At 35.7% G+C, this 15346-nt stretch overlaps 1 protein-coding gene across 1 annotated transcript in view; it reads left to right on the top strand.

The window, feature by feature from the left end:
- Positions 1-15346, top strand: part of LOC125669698 (receptor-type tyrosine-protein phosphatase kappa-like) — a 34148-nt gene that overhangs the window by 3328 nt on the left and 15474 nt on the right. Inside the window, exons 4-11 of the mRNA XM_056164005.1 lie at positions 645-776; positions 1672-1806; positions 4611-4745; positions 6690-6824; positions 7252-7386; positions 9759-9870; positions 12438-12547; positions 14993-15153. Coding sequence (XP_056019980.1) covers positions 645-776; positions 1672-1806; positions 4611-4745; positions 6690-6824; positions 7252-7386; positions 9759-9870; positions 12438-12547; positions 14993-15153 — 1055 coding nt within the window. The remainder of the gene's footprint in view (positions 1-644; positions 777-1671; positions 1807-4610; positions 4746-6689; positions 6825-7251; positions 7387-9758; positions 9871-12437; positions 12548-14992; positions 15154-15346) is intronic.

Raw genomic sequence — 15346 nt, 5'->3', positions numbered from 1 at the left:
ATTGTTCAATGATTACAGTAATGATTATTGTAATGTGATGGTTCAATGATTATGGTAATGTAATGGCTCAATGATTATTCTAATGTGATGGTTCAATAATTATTGTAATGTGATGGTTCAATGATTACGGTAATGTGATAGTTCAATGATTATGGTAATGTCATCGTTCCTAGATTATCATAAAGTGATGGTTCAATGATTACTGTAATGTCATGAGTCATTGATGAGCATTAAGATACGGTTCAATGATTACTGTAATGTGATGGTTCAATGATTATTGTAAAGTGATGGTTCATTGATTATTGTAATTAAAAAGAGAGTGATTGCTTTTGATATTATATGGAAATATGAATTTCAAAGTAGATTCTGCACAAAGAATGTTCTTCTAATATATTGAAAATTTCTTAAGTTGTCATATTTTGATTGAAATTACGAACTTATAATTTGGGAGATCTCGGAGAATATATGTAAATATGTCAATTTATTAAGGTTTGTTGGTGTAGTAAACAATTGTTGTTTTTCCTCCAAGAAGGAACATATTCTACACTAAAGAATTAGCTGAGATCTCAAGAAAAGAAGTTTTATGTTGTATTTAGTTTGTGATGCTGGTAGATTAGTTGAGATACGTGCCTTTTATTTTGTAGGTTGTGATTCAGGACGATTTGGTGAGATGTGTGAGTTTGAGTGCCACTGTAAAGATGAGAAATCTTGTGGTCGCCTCGGAACCTGTTCTTCCGGATGTCATCCAGGCTGGATGAATACGACCTGTCAAACAAGTAAAACAACTCAGCAAATTCTACACTCTGCATGAAATTTAAGTTACTGTCCCAGTTATACATCATACATGTGAAAAATAAAATTCAAAAATTATGGAAAGAGCACCTGGGCTTTGACTGAGTCATAAAAGCCTGTATTGTAAAATGTCCATGGACTACTCTAACTCAATTGTGATGTCACATCTGCGAACATAGCTTGATGATTGTGATGTCACATCTGTTTACAAATGATAATGTATGTAACACTTTGTCTGCTACTGAAAATATAATCAAATGAGTGATTCTAAAATTAGAAGTGCACTGAATTTGAAAAACATGAAAAGCTTATTGACTGAAGACTGGGAAATATGTCTCAGTCAAATGCATAGAAGCGGATCTTGCAAGCTAGGTCCATATTCCAGGCAAGATCTCTGGCTGGCATATTTTCCGATATTCAGTCGTTAACAGATAAATTACATATTTTGTTTACTATGCATGCACTAAATGGCTATTCGAAAGAAATCCAATTTTGTTATATAGACTAATTTGCTGCATGAATTATAAGACTTGTTACATTGTAAAGACTTGTTACATTGTAAAGACTTGTTACATTGTAAAGACTTGTTACAATATAAGATTTGTTACATTGTAAGACTTGTTACATTGTAAGACTTGTTACATTGTAAGTCTTGTTACATTATAAGACTTGTTACCTTATAAGACTTATAAGACTTGTTACGTTGTAAGACTTGTTACATTATAAGACTTGTTACATTATAAGACTTGTTACATTATAAGACTTGGTACATTATAAGACTTGGTACATTGTAAGATTTGGTACATTGTAAGACTTGGTACGTTGTAAGACTTGGTACATTGTAAGACTTGTTACATTGTAAGACTTGTTACATTGCAGGATGTAATGCAGGGAAGTTTGGAGATGGCTGTGTGTCAACCTGTGGAAGCTGTAAGGTTGGACCCTGTGACTTTGAGACTGGTGAATGTGACGAAGGATGCTCATCAGGATGGAAAGGGAAACTCTGTAAAACTGGTAAGTGGTGGATTTTCAGGGGTTGATTAATCACTGTACAAGGCTTGAAACTAACTTTTCATGTCACCAGTCCAGCCTGATTAATAGGGTATAACTATACCCCCAGAATGAAGTTCAGGGGGGTATATAGGAATCACTCTGTCTGTCTGTCCGTTTGTCTGTTTGTGCAGATTCGTGTCCGGGCCATAACTTCTTTGTTCTTTGACTTAGGCATACCATATTTGGCACACAGGTGGATCACCATGAGACGATGTGTCATGACCTCCATATGACCTTGACCTGAAGGTCAAAATCAAAGGTTTTTACAATGGATTCGTGTCAGGGCCATGACTTCTTTGTTCTTTGATATAGGCATACCATATTTGACACATGAGTGTATCACCATGAGACGATGTGTCAGGTACCTTCATGACCTCTATATGACCTTGAACTTTGACCTCAAGGTCAAAATTGATTATAGGGTTTTGACATAGTCATACCATAAGACATGGGTGTATCACCATGAGACTATGTTTCATGTACATTCATGACCTTTTTATGACCTTGACCTTTGATCTCAAGGTCAAAATTATAGGTGGATTTGTGTTCGGACTATATCTTCCATTTTCTTCTACAAAGGCATATTATATTTTTACACTCAGGAAGGAGGTAATCTATACCTATTAACAACACCCTTTGGGAGATTGGGGTAAGCAGGGGGTATTCTTAGTGAGCATTGCAGTGATTCCGAAGGTACGTCGGACATTGGCAAATGTCTGGTAATTTTTGTTTTGGTCCGATCAATATCAGTTGTTGGCCGGACCAAGTGTCCAATGATTTTTTTCCCAATGAAATACATGATCGGGATAATTTTTCAATTTTTAGCAGCATGTCCCAAATTTACTCTGTTTTTTAGTCAATGCAAACAGAAAACCTGTTTACGTTTAACTCAAATATTTATCAAACTTGTAATCATCTTCAATTCCCCCCAAGAGGGTGATAATACAATTGAGCAATATCCCTTGAAATTACAGACGTCTTTGAAGCATTTCAATTAGGTAATAAATAACAAGTAAATAAAGCGTTTAAACTGACAAAAAGTACTTGAACAACATGGACATGTTTGATTTGAGTTACGCGAATTGCTCGAGTTTTAAAAAAACGTATATTTCATAACACTGGTGTTGAACACGGGTTGGAAAAGTTTACTCCACTGACGAATCTGAAGTGAAATGCTTGGGCTAATAAAGTACATCGCCGATGCCATTCTGGGACAGAAATTCAAACTTAAATGAAAGCTTCCTGACATTTTGTTAAAATCATGGCCCCCAGGGGTAGGGTAGGGCAACAATAGGGGATCAAAGGTTAACATGGGAATATATATGGGACATCTTTAAAAATCTTCTCAAGAACCACTGGGCCAGAAAGTTCAAATTTACATGAAATATTTTAAAGCTTCCTGATATAGTGTAAATTCAAGTTTGTCAAAACCATGGCCCCCAAGGGTAAGGTGGGGCCACAATAGGGGATTAATTTGCAGATAAAATTTTGGTCTGGTAAAATGTGATTTGGTCCAGTAATAACTCGACCATTACTGGACCAAATGTCCAGTAAGTACCAGAAGACCTTGGGAAGCACTGGCATTGCTCACAGTACCTCTTGTTTCAGTCAGTTCGCAGAAAATTTTCCAGTCCACCAGAGTTTTTTTAGAAATAAATAAACATATTTCGTTCATGTTATTAAAATAAAATTATAACGGAATTTAACTTGATATGCCTCAGGCAATATTGTATTGGTAACACTTAAGTGAGATTTATATTTACTAATCCGGTTCATCTGATATCTACAGAGGAATGCCAACATAAGTATGTTTTCTAAAATGAGGTTTTAGAAAATTGACCAGTCCCATCAGACTGACTAAAACAAATGTCAGTCAGTCCACCAGACTTTTAACTAGTCACAGACTGACGGGCATATGTTAATTTTGAGCCCTGTTGTAAAACTGGTAAGTGGTGGATTTTCAGGGGTGGATTAATCACTGTAAAACTGGGAAGTGGTGGATTCTCAGGGGTGAATTAATCACTGTAAAACTGGCAAGTGGTGGATTCTGAGGGTTGGATTAATCATTGTAAAACTGGTGGATTCTCAGGGGTAGATTAATCATTGTAAAACTGATAAGTGATGGATTCTCAGGGGAGATAGAGTTCAGATAGGGGTCGTCTGTAGCCCATTTCACAGAAGAAAAAATTTTGTTTTAGTCTTCAGTAATTGTGGAATTTTCCTACATGAGGAAATAACTTCTTTGTACAATCAGAAATATTCATTTCTGACCTTCGTGGTACTTAATGTGACATGAATCGATTTGTTTTTAAGAATTTGTAGATTTTAATGGCAGTATGTATGACATGCATACAATTCATCATTTGATCCAGTTAGATCCCACATATCAAATTTTTAGTTGTATTTGATGACTTTACTAGAGAAAGAGAGTGTTAAGTTTTGTTTGTGTTTATTTTTAGTTGTATTTGATGGCTTTACTAAAGAAAGAGAGTGTTAAGTTTTGTTTGTGTTTATTTTTAGTTGTATTTGGTGGCTTTACTAGAGAAAGAGAGTGTTAAGTTTTGTTTGTGTTTATTTTTAGTTGTATTTGATGGCTTTACTAGAGAAAGAGAGTGTTAAGTTTTGTTTGTGTTTATTTTTAGTTGTATTTGATGGCTTTAGTAGAGAAAGAGAGTGTTAAGTTTTGTTTGTGTTTATTTTTAGTTGTATTTGATGGCTTTACTAGAGAAAGAGAGTGTTAAGTTTTGTTTGTGTTTATTTTGCAGGCTGCTCTGAGGGGGAGTATGGGGAAAATTGCGCCAATGTATGTGGGGCGTGTCTCCGGGACCCATGTGATGTTCATACCGGTCATTGTGTCCATGGATGTCAAGACGGGTACAAAGGACGCCTCTGTAAAACAGGTCACTATTAATTAGATACTTGCTAATTATTCTGTAAAATAGGTCACTATTAACTAAATACACACTAATTAGAAACTAATATGTAAACCACACAGCCATTTACCAAATACACTCAAGTTGCCAATCAATATGTAAATCACACAACTATTTTAAAATACCAAATACAAACTAGTTACGAATCAATACGTAAATCACACAACTATTTCATAACAATTACACACTAGTTACAAGTCAATACGTAAATCATTTGTCCAGAGTATATCTTTAAAATCATTGAATAGATGTCATTAAAACTTTATGTATATCTTATCTGAATAGTGAACTTGTGCACCTGCCATTTGATTGAGATACAGGTAAACTTCAATATCTTGAACACCAATATGTCGAATACCACGAATGTCTTAAATTGAGTTGACGGTCCCGGCCAGTTTTACTATATTCATGGTTTAAGAAAAACCCTGTTATCTTGAACACGGAAATCTCAAATACCTGGCTTATCTCGCAGTAGATTTACTGTCCCAAGTGCTTCAACACATGCGTTATCTCGAAGTCCAAGAAGTTTCTCACTTTATTGACTTCACACCTAAAGTACACAATCATCCCCTTATGCTAATTTTACGACTTGTTGGACATTTCTGTTAGGTCTACCACAGGCTTCATGGAACTATTGCCAATAATCATGCCTTATTAGTCCCAAGCTGTTGATTTGGGAGCTTTATTTAATTATGCAAATAAGGTGTTTGGAGGTGATCATGAAATGCACACTTATATGTAAGATGACACGATAATTTAACAAGCAGCTTGGGGACGAGTACTGAAATAGTAATTAATTTTGTCTTAAAACACACTTATACATGCTATTACAAGTCAAAGTAAACTCTAAACACATCAAAGTGATATAGAAATCAAGAATTAAACAATAAAAGACCTTATTTTTTTTAAATAAATATCAGCACCAAAATTAGAAATCTTCAGTATCTAATAAGCAATCTACATGTAACGAAGAACCCGGTATCCAACCCGGGGTATAGTTGGATTATCTGGCAGTGGTATAAAAAGGAATCGTAAAGTTCATACAATGGAAACAAAGTTCATAACTTCAAACCAAAACTTTTACCTCATTTAAAAAGTGTGTTTATTTACCTGTCAAATAAAACATGCAACATAAAACATTCATTGACTCGATTTTTCGAACCCTCAGATATCTAAGTTTTTCTTCTGTCCTAACAAGTTGGAGATATCAAAGTTTACCTGTATTTTTAATGTTCAAGGAAGTTAAGGATATTTTTTTCCATTTAATCATTTAATTCTTGTGCATTATATTTTACAAGACAACAGAAATCATTTAGATTTACAGGTAGTCTTTTTAATGATTGGAATCTAACTACAAAACTATTAAATGTCTAACTGAATTGTTGTAATTGTTCAAAATAAATGGATATTGATCCAAGTTTATTATCACATCTCAAGTATACTTAAGGTAAAATGTGTCATTTTTAAAAAGTTAAAATGTGTGATTGCACAAAATGAAGATGCTTTAAATTACAAAATTAACGTTTGAATGGTTTATCTGTTTTATACATAAAAAGACTCAAGTGTTTCTTTACACAACACAGAGTCAAAGCTAAAATATTGCTCTTATCCTTACATTCATACGGTCCAAATTTTGGTTGTCAACATTAAATGAGTTATATCTTTAATTTTTAACATAAAAAATGAAAAACATTTCTTTCGAAAAACGTGAACCAGTCCCTTTGATAGCCTAAGGCCATGTGATTTTTAATTGTGAATTCACTCGTGCATGCTTAGTGGGTCATTAAAATTTTCAGTGGTGGATCCAAGTAGAAAAATTGTGAAAGCATAAATTAAATGGCAGACACCAAAATACAATTGTAAGTGCTGATCAAATTTAAGTGCAGACATTGTGTCCATTTCTTTAAACAGAATGTGAACCCGGTCATTTTGGGACAAACTGCAGCAGGACATGTGGGCATTGTGCATTGGGGAGCTGTCATTTTGTAACGGGGGAGTGTTCTACAGGATGTTCTCCTGGGTGGCAGGGAGCACAGTGTCTGGATCGTAAGTACCAGGGCAAATAATGGGATAATCAGTAAGGAATTAACAAAGAGGTAATAGTTTCTGATATACCTATATATAATAATCCTATCCTAGAATAATCTATATTTCCTTAAATGCAGTCGTCTAAGAAAAAAAATGCTTTGAAGAGTTAATTATATGTGTCTGTAGATCTACTAGGCACTAATGAGTTTACACAATATTGATGATATTTCATATTTCTTAACATGTAAAAAAAATGATTAATTAATGGTTTCCCAAGAAATAATACTAACCTTATCAGATAATTATGTATATTTAATTTTTTGCTGATTTTTCTTTTGAATTCCAAAGATGGGTAGAAAACTATGCAATGCATTTTCATATTTCGACACATAGTGTTCACGAGTATTGATCAGTTCATGATACTAATGTGCTATTTGATTGACAGCTTGTGATGATTTTATGTTTGGCGAGAACTGTTCAATGAAGTGTGGTGCATGTAACGGCATGTCCCCGTGTGAAAAGGATGCAGGAGAGTGTATAGATGGGTGTGAACAGGGATATAAAGGCAAGCAGTGTCTAGGTAAGGGGAACAGGGATATATAGACAGTCTGTGTTTAGGTAAGGAGAACAGAGATATATAGACAGTCTGTGTCTAGGTAAGGAGAACAGAGATATATAGACAGTCTGTGTCTAGGTAAGGAGAACAGAGATATATAGACAGTCTGTGTCTAGGTAAGGAGAACAGAGATATATAGACAGTCTGTGTCTAGGTAAGGAGAACGGAGATATATAGACAGTCTGTGTCTAGGTAAGGAGAACAGAGATATATAGACAGTCTGTGTCTAGGTAAGGAGAACAGAGATATATAGACAGTCTGTGTCTAGGTAAGGAGAACAGAGATATATAGACAGTCTGTGTCTAGGTAAGGAGAACAGAGATATATAGACAGTCTGTGTTTAGGTAAGGAGAACAGAGATATATAGACAGTCTGTGTTTAGGTAAGGGGAACAGGGATATATAGACAGTCTGTGTCTAGGTAAGGAGAACAGAGATATATAGACAGTCTGTGTTTAGGTAAGGAGAACAGAGATATATAGACAGTCTGTGTTTAGGTAAGGGTAACAGGGATATATATAGACAGTCTGTGTTTAGGTAAGGGTAACAGGGATATATAGACTGTGTTTAGGTAAGGAGAACAGAGATATATAAACAGTCTGTGTTTAGGTAAGGAGAACGGAGATATATAGACAGTCTGTGTTTAGGTAAGGAGAACAGAGATATATAGACAGCCTGTGTTTAGGTAAGGGGAACAGAGATATATAGACAGTCTGTGTCTAGGTAAGGAGAACAGAGATATATAGACAGTCTGTGTTTAGGTAAGGAGAACAGAGATATATAGACAGTCTGTGTTTAGGTAAGGGGAACAGGGATATATAGACAGTCTGTGTCTAGGTAAGGAGAACAGAGATATATAGACAGTCTGTGTTTAGGTAAGGAGAACAGAGATATATAGACAGTCTGTGTTTAGGTAAGGGTAACAGGGATATATATAGACAGTCTGTGTTTAGGTAAGGGTAACAGGGATATATAGTCTGTGTTTAGGTAAGGAGAACAGAGATATATAGACTGTCTGTGTTTAGGTAAGGAGAACAGAGATATATAGACAGTCTCTGTTTAGGTAAGGAGAACGGAGATATATAGACAGTCTGTGTTTAGGTAAGGAGAACGGAGATATATAGACAGTCTGTGTTTAGGTAAGGAGAACGGAGATATATAGACTGTCTGTGTTTAGGTAAGGAGAACGGAGATATATAGACAGTCTGTGTTTAGGTAAGGAGAACAGAGATATATAGACAGTCTGTGTTTAGGTAAGGGGAACAGAGATATATAGACAGTCTGTGTTTAGGTAAGGAGAACGGAGATATATAGACAGTCTGTGTTTAGGTAAGGAGAACGGAGATATATAGACAGTCTGTGTTTAGGTAAGGAGAACAGAGATATATAGACAGCCTGTGTTTAGGTAAGGGGAACAGAGATATATAGACAGTCTGTGTTTAGGTAAGGAGAACAGAGATATATAGACAGTCTGTGTTTAGGTAAGGGGAACAGGGATATATAGACAGTCTGTGTTTAGGTAAGGAGAACAGAGATATATAGACAGTCTGTGTTTAGGTAAGGGTAACAGGGATATATAGACTGTCTGTGTTTAGGTAAGGGTAACAGGGATATATAGACTGTGTTTAGGTAAGGGGAACAGGGATATATAGAGATTTAGCTACTCATCGTTTAAAGAAATTTAGATGGCATTTAATAGATGAGTTTTATTCAATGACAGACTGTCATTCTAGTCTGAGGTAAAGTTTTACAAACCTCTTCATGTTGTATTTAAATGAAGATGTGCCTCATCCAATACTTAAGTAACCCACTATATGTAGATGAAAATTAACAAGTCTTTTAAAATTTGTGTTTATAATTCAGGTATGTGTCATGATTCACTGGCACAGTGGGGAATCAGCTCCAACTATAACTAAAAATCAAGCATCAGAATGCTTCAAACCCTAAAGACAATATGCAAAAAATCTAACCCTTTTCTAAAGTCACATGACTATAAAACACATCAAACACTCACCATTCTTTTGGTGGGAAAATACTAATGGCATCAAATTTGAAATTTATAAAAAAAATCAGAGGTGCTTACCATCCCACTGGCATGTTTTGAGTTGAACTTTATTATACAATCTTATCAATTGCAAATTAATTTCATTCAAACATAAAATTGACAAGTTATTTAGAAAATTTTCATACTGCTACATATACTCACTCTGAACTAAAAAAAAAAAATCATTGCTGACAGCATTAAATCATAAATTATTATAGTCACATTGCTGGTGGTCCATTTGTACCCCCATTACATCAGGAAGTATTATCAAACTGTCAATCTTATTTTTGAAGATTTGGTCCCAAGGGAGCTAACTGATGACAAATCAGTGGGGAGTGCTGTTGGCGGCATTATAGCGGGATTAGTCATCATTGCTGCCATAGTCGTGGTGGTTATCCTCATCAGGTAGGTGTATATAGCAGAGTATTCCTTATATAGCAGAGTATTTCTTATATAGCGAGAATATTCCTTATATAGCGAGAGTATTCCTTATATAGCAGAGTATTTCTTATATAGCGAGAATATTCCTTATATAGCGAGAGTATTCCTTATATAGCAGAGTATTTCTTATATAGCGAGAGTATTTCTTATATAGCGAGAGTATTCCTTATATAGCAGAGTATTCCTTATATAGCAGAGTATTTCTTATATAACAGAGTATTCCTTATATAGCAGAGTATTTCTTATATAGCGAGAGTATTCCTAATATAGCAGAGTATTCCTTATATAGCAGAGTATTTCTTATATAGCGAGAGTATTCCTTATATAGCAGAGTATTTCTTATATAGCGAGAGTATTCCTTATATAGCAGAGAATTCCTTATATAGCAGAGTATTTCTTATATAGCGAGAGTATTTCTTATATAGCAGAGTATTTCTTATACAGCAGAGTATTTCTTATATAGCAGAGTATTTCTTATATAGCGAGAGTATTTCTTATATAGCAGAGTATTTCTTATATAGCGAGAGTATTTCTTATATAGCAGAGTATTTCTTATATAGCGAGAGTATTCCTTATATAGCGAGAGTATTTCTTATATAGCGAGAGTATTCCTTATATAACAGAGTATTCCTTATATAGCAGAGTATTTCTTATATAGCGAGAGTATTCCTAATATAGCAGAGTATTCCTTATATAGCAGAGTATTTCTTATATAGCGAGAGTATTCCTTATATAGCAGAGTATTTCTTATATAGCGAGAGTATTCCTTATATAGCAGAGAATTCCTTATATAGCAGAGTATTTCTTATATAGCGAGAGTATTTCTTATATAGCAGAGTATTTCTTATATAGCAGAGTATTTCTTATATAGCAGAGTATTTCTTATATAGCGAGAGTATTTCTTATATAGCAGAGTATTTCTTATATAGCGAGAGTATTTCTTATATAGCAGAGTATTTCTTATATAGCGAGAGTATTTCTTATATAGCGAGAGTATTCCTTATATAGCAGAATATTTCTTATATAGCGAGAGTATTCCTTATATTGCAGAGTATTTCTTATATAGCGAGAGTATTTCTTACAGAGCAGAGTATTTCTTATATAGCGAGAGTATTTCTTATATAGCGAGAGTATTTCTTATATAGCAGAGTATTTCTTATATAGCGAGAGTATTCCTTATATTTCTGAGTTGCTCTACACCAATATGTACCAAAATCAGTGAAGGAAAAATAATTATACACAACTAATTATAACCCGACAAAATAAGTAGTTCCTGTCATTTTACTGCAACATAGTTTCAGTGCATAAGTTTATCTTGTATGTTTTATATTTCGAAATTCGACATATGAAATACACAACAAAGAGTAATTTACAAGGAAAGATGATCCCTTTCAGTGACCTTGACCTTTAACCTTTTGAATTCATAGCAATCAAGGTCTTTTTCTGAAGTACCATTCCAACAAGTTTGATAAAAATCAGAGAGGGATATGGCATTGGGATAAATGAGCACATGAATAGTAAGAAACAAAGAAGCAAGTTATAATATGCCCCTCCTACTCTGTTGTAAGGGGATGATACATGTGTTAAAACAGCTGATGTAGAGCTTTAGGAAGACTGATGTAGACAGTGAGGGTTCACAGTCCTGACTCATAAAACTCCCACAAACGGGAATCAAACATCCCTCTAGGATCACCTCATAAAACTCCCACTAATGGGACTCAAACATCCCATAAAACGTCTGCAAACGGGAATCAAACATCCCTCTAGGATCACCTCATAAAACTCCCACAAACGGGACTCAAACATCCCATAAAACTCCCACAAATGGGAATCAAGCATCCCATAAAACTCCCAAATATGGGAATCAAACATCCCATAAAACTCCCACAAATGGGAATCAAACATCCCATAAAACTCCCACAAATGGGAATCAAACATCCCATAAAACTCCCACAAATGGGAATCAAACATCCCATAAAACTCCCACAAATGGGAATCAAACATCCCTCTAGGATCACCTCATAAAACTCCCACAAACGGGAATCAAACTTCCCATAAAACTCTCACAAATGAAAATCAAACATCCCTCTAGGATCACTGACTCGGAAAACTCCCACAAATGGGAATCAAACATCCCCTAAAACTCCCACAAATGGGAATCAAACATCCCTCTAGGATCACTGACTCATAAAATTCCCACAAACGGGAATCAAACATCCCATAAAACTCCCACAAATAAAATCAAACATCCCTCAAGGATCACTGACTCATAAAACTCCCACAAATGGGAATCAAACATCCCTCTAGGATCACTGACTCATAAAACTCCCACAAACGGGACTCAAACATCCCCTAAAACTCCCACAAACGGAAATCAAACATCCCTCTAGGATCACTGACTCATAAAACTCCCACAAATGGGACTCAAACATTCCTCTAGGATCACCCCATAAAACTCCCACAAACGGGAATCAAACATTCCTCTAGGATCACTGAGAGAATATTCATTTTTTCTGTTTGTTTCACTGCAGGCGTAGGAAGATGCAGAGCGCATTGCTGGGTAAGAAGCTCGGACAAGATGCAGAAAGACCGACTGGTGAATTTAATCTGAGCAAGGAGACAGATGGCCTGATAGCTAATGGTAGGCTTATAGTTGTTACTGTAGTACTGTGTGTGTGTGTCTGATAGCTAATGGTAGTGTTGTAGCTGTTACTGTAGTACTGTGTGTGTGTCTGATAGCTAATGGTAGTGTTGTAGCTGTTATTGTAGTACTGTGTGTGTGTCTGATAGCTAATGGTAGTGTTGTAGCTGTTATTGTAGTACTGTGTGTGTGTCTGATAGCTAACGGTAGTGTTGTAGCTGTTACTGTAGTACTGTGTGTGTGTCTGATAGCTAATGGTAGTGTTGTAGCTGTTACTGTAGTACTGTGTGTGTCTGATAGCTAATGGTAGTGTTGTAGCTGTTATTGTAGTACTGTGTGTGTGTCTGATAGCTAATGGTAGTGTTATAGTTGTTATTGTAGTACTGTGTGTGTGTCTGATAGCTAATGGTAGTGTTGTAGCTGTTATTGTAGTACTGTGTGTGTGTCTGATAGCTAACGGTAGTGTTGTAGCTGTTACTGTAGTACTGTGTGTGTGTCTGATAGCTAATGGTAGTGTTGTAGCTGTTACTGTAGTACTGTGTCTGTCTGATAGCTAATGGTAGTGTTGTAGCTGTTACTGTAGTACTGTGTGTGTGTCTGATAGCTAATGGTAGTGTTGTAGCTGTTACTGTAGTACTGTGTGTGTCTGTCTGATAGCTAATGGTAGTGTTGTAGCTGTTATTGTAGTACTGTGTGTGTGTCTGATAGCTAATGGTAGTGTTATAGCTGTTATTGTAGTACTGTGTGTGTGTCTGATAGCTAATGGTAGTGTTGTAGCTGTTATTGTAGTACTGTGTGTGTGTGTCTGATAGCTAATGGTAGTGTTGTAGCTGTTACTGTAGTACTGTGTGTGTGTCTGATAGCTAATGGTAGTGTTGTAGCTGTTATTGTAGTACTGTGTGTGTCTGATAGCTAATGGTAGTGTTGTAGCTGTTACTGTAGTACTGTGTGTGTGTCTGATAGCTAATGGTAGTGTTGTAGCTGTTACTGTAGTACTGTGTGTGTGTCTGATAGCTAATGGTAGTGTTGTAGCTGTTACTGTAGTACTGTGTGTGTGTCTGTCTGATAGCTAATGGTAGTGTTGTAGTTGTTACTGTAGTACTGTGTGTGTCTGATAGCTAATGGTAGTGTTGTAGCTGTTATTGTAGTACTGTGTGTGTCTGATAGCTAATGGTAGTGTTGTAGCTGTTACTGTAGTACTGTGTGTCTGTCTGATAGCTAATGGTAGTGTTGTAGCTGTTACTGTAGTACTGTGTGTGTGTCTGATAGCTAATGGTAGTGTTGTAGCTGTTACTGTAGTACTGTGTGTGTCTGATAGCTAATGGTAGTGTTGTAGCTGTTATTGTAGTACTGTGTGTGTGTCTGATAGCTAACGGTAGTGTTGTAGCTGTTATTGTAGTACTGTGTGTGTGTCTGATAGCTAACGGTAGTGTTGTAGCTGTTATTGTAGTACTGTGTGTGTGTCTGATAGCTAATGGTAGTGTTGTAGTTGTTATTGTAGTACTGTGTGTGTGTCTGATAGCTAACGGTAGTGTTGTAGCTGTTATTGTAGTACTGTGTGTGTGTCTGTCTGATAGCTAATGGTAGTGTTGTAGCTGTTATTGTAGTACTGTGTGTGTGTCTGATAGCTAATGGTAGTGTTGTAGCTGTTATTGTAGTACTGTGTGTGTCTGATAGCTAATGGTAGTGTTGTAGCTGTTATTGTAGTACTGTGTGTGTGTCTGTCTGATAGCTAATGGTAGTGTTGTAGCTGTTATTGTAGTACTGTGTGTGTGTCTGATAGCTAATGGTAGTGTTGTAGCTGTTATTGTAGTACTGTGTGTGTCTGTCTGATAGCTAATGGTAGTGTTGTAGCTGTTATTGTAGTACTGTGTGTGTCTGATAGCTAACGGTAGTGTTGTAGCTGTTACTGTAGTACTGTGTGTGTGTCTGATAGCTAATGGTAGTGTTGTAGCTGTTATTGTAGTACTGTGTGTGTCTGTCTGATAGCTAATGGTAGTGTTGTAGCTGTTATTGTAGTACTGTGTGTGTGTCTGATAGCTAATGGTAGTGTTGTAGCTGTTATTGTAGTACTGTGTGTGTCTGTCTGATAGCTAATGGTAGTGTTGTAGCTGTTATTGTAGTACTGTGTGTGTCTGATAGCTAACGGTAGTGTTGTAGCTGTTATTGTAGTACTGTGTGTGTGTGTCTGTCTGATAGCTAACGGTAGTGTTGTAGCTGTTATTGTAGTACTGTGTGTGTGTGTCTGTCTGATAGCTAACGGTAGTGTTGTACCTGTTATTGTAATACTGTGTGTTTGTCTGCCTATTAGCTAATGGTAGCGTTCTGTCTGCATCATTTACTTCCCTCATCATTTTCTGTGATAGTGAATAGTGACTCTGTGCAAACATTTATACTTTATACCCGGAATCAAATGTGATTAAAATTATACTCTTCTTTACTCAGAGTCCTCAACATCTGATGACATAGATCCCAATCTGAATGAACCGATCTATGCCAATGTCAACACCAAGAAGCAGAGCAGCCCCATCAAAGTCGGGAACCTGTTTGACTACATCCGAGACAACAAGAAAAACGAATGTGAGGGATTCAAGAAGGAGTTCAATGTAAGTGCCGAATTTCATTTCAGTGTTTATAGAAATTTAAAAATATGTTTACATTATTTATAGATATTGAGATATTTTTTTTTACATTATTTATAGATATTTAGAATTTGTTTACAGTATTTATAGATATTTAGATTTCCTTTACAGTATTTATAGATATCTAGATTTCCTTTACACTATTTATAGATATCTA

This window comes from Ostrea edulis, chromosome 4 (genome assembly GCF_947568905.1).
Source record: "Ostrea edulis chromosome 4, xbOstEdul1.1, whole genome shotgun sequence".
Classification (NCBI taxonomy): Eukaryota; Metazoa; Mollusca; class Bivalvia; order Ostreida; family Ostreidae; genus Ostrea; species Ostrea edulis.
The sequence above is the reverse complement of the archived record's forward strand: the minus strand, read 5'-3'. Positions and strand labels throughout refer to the sequence as shown.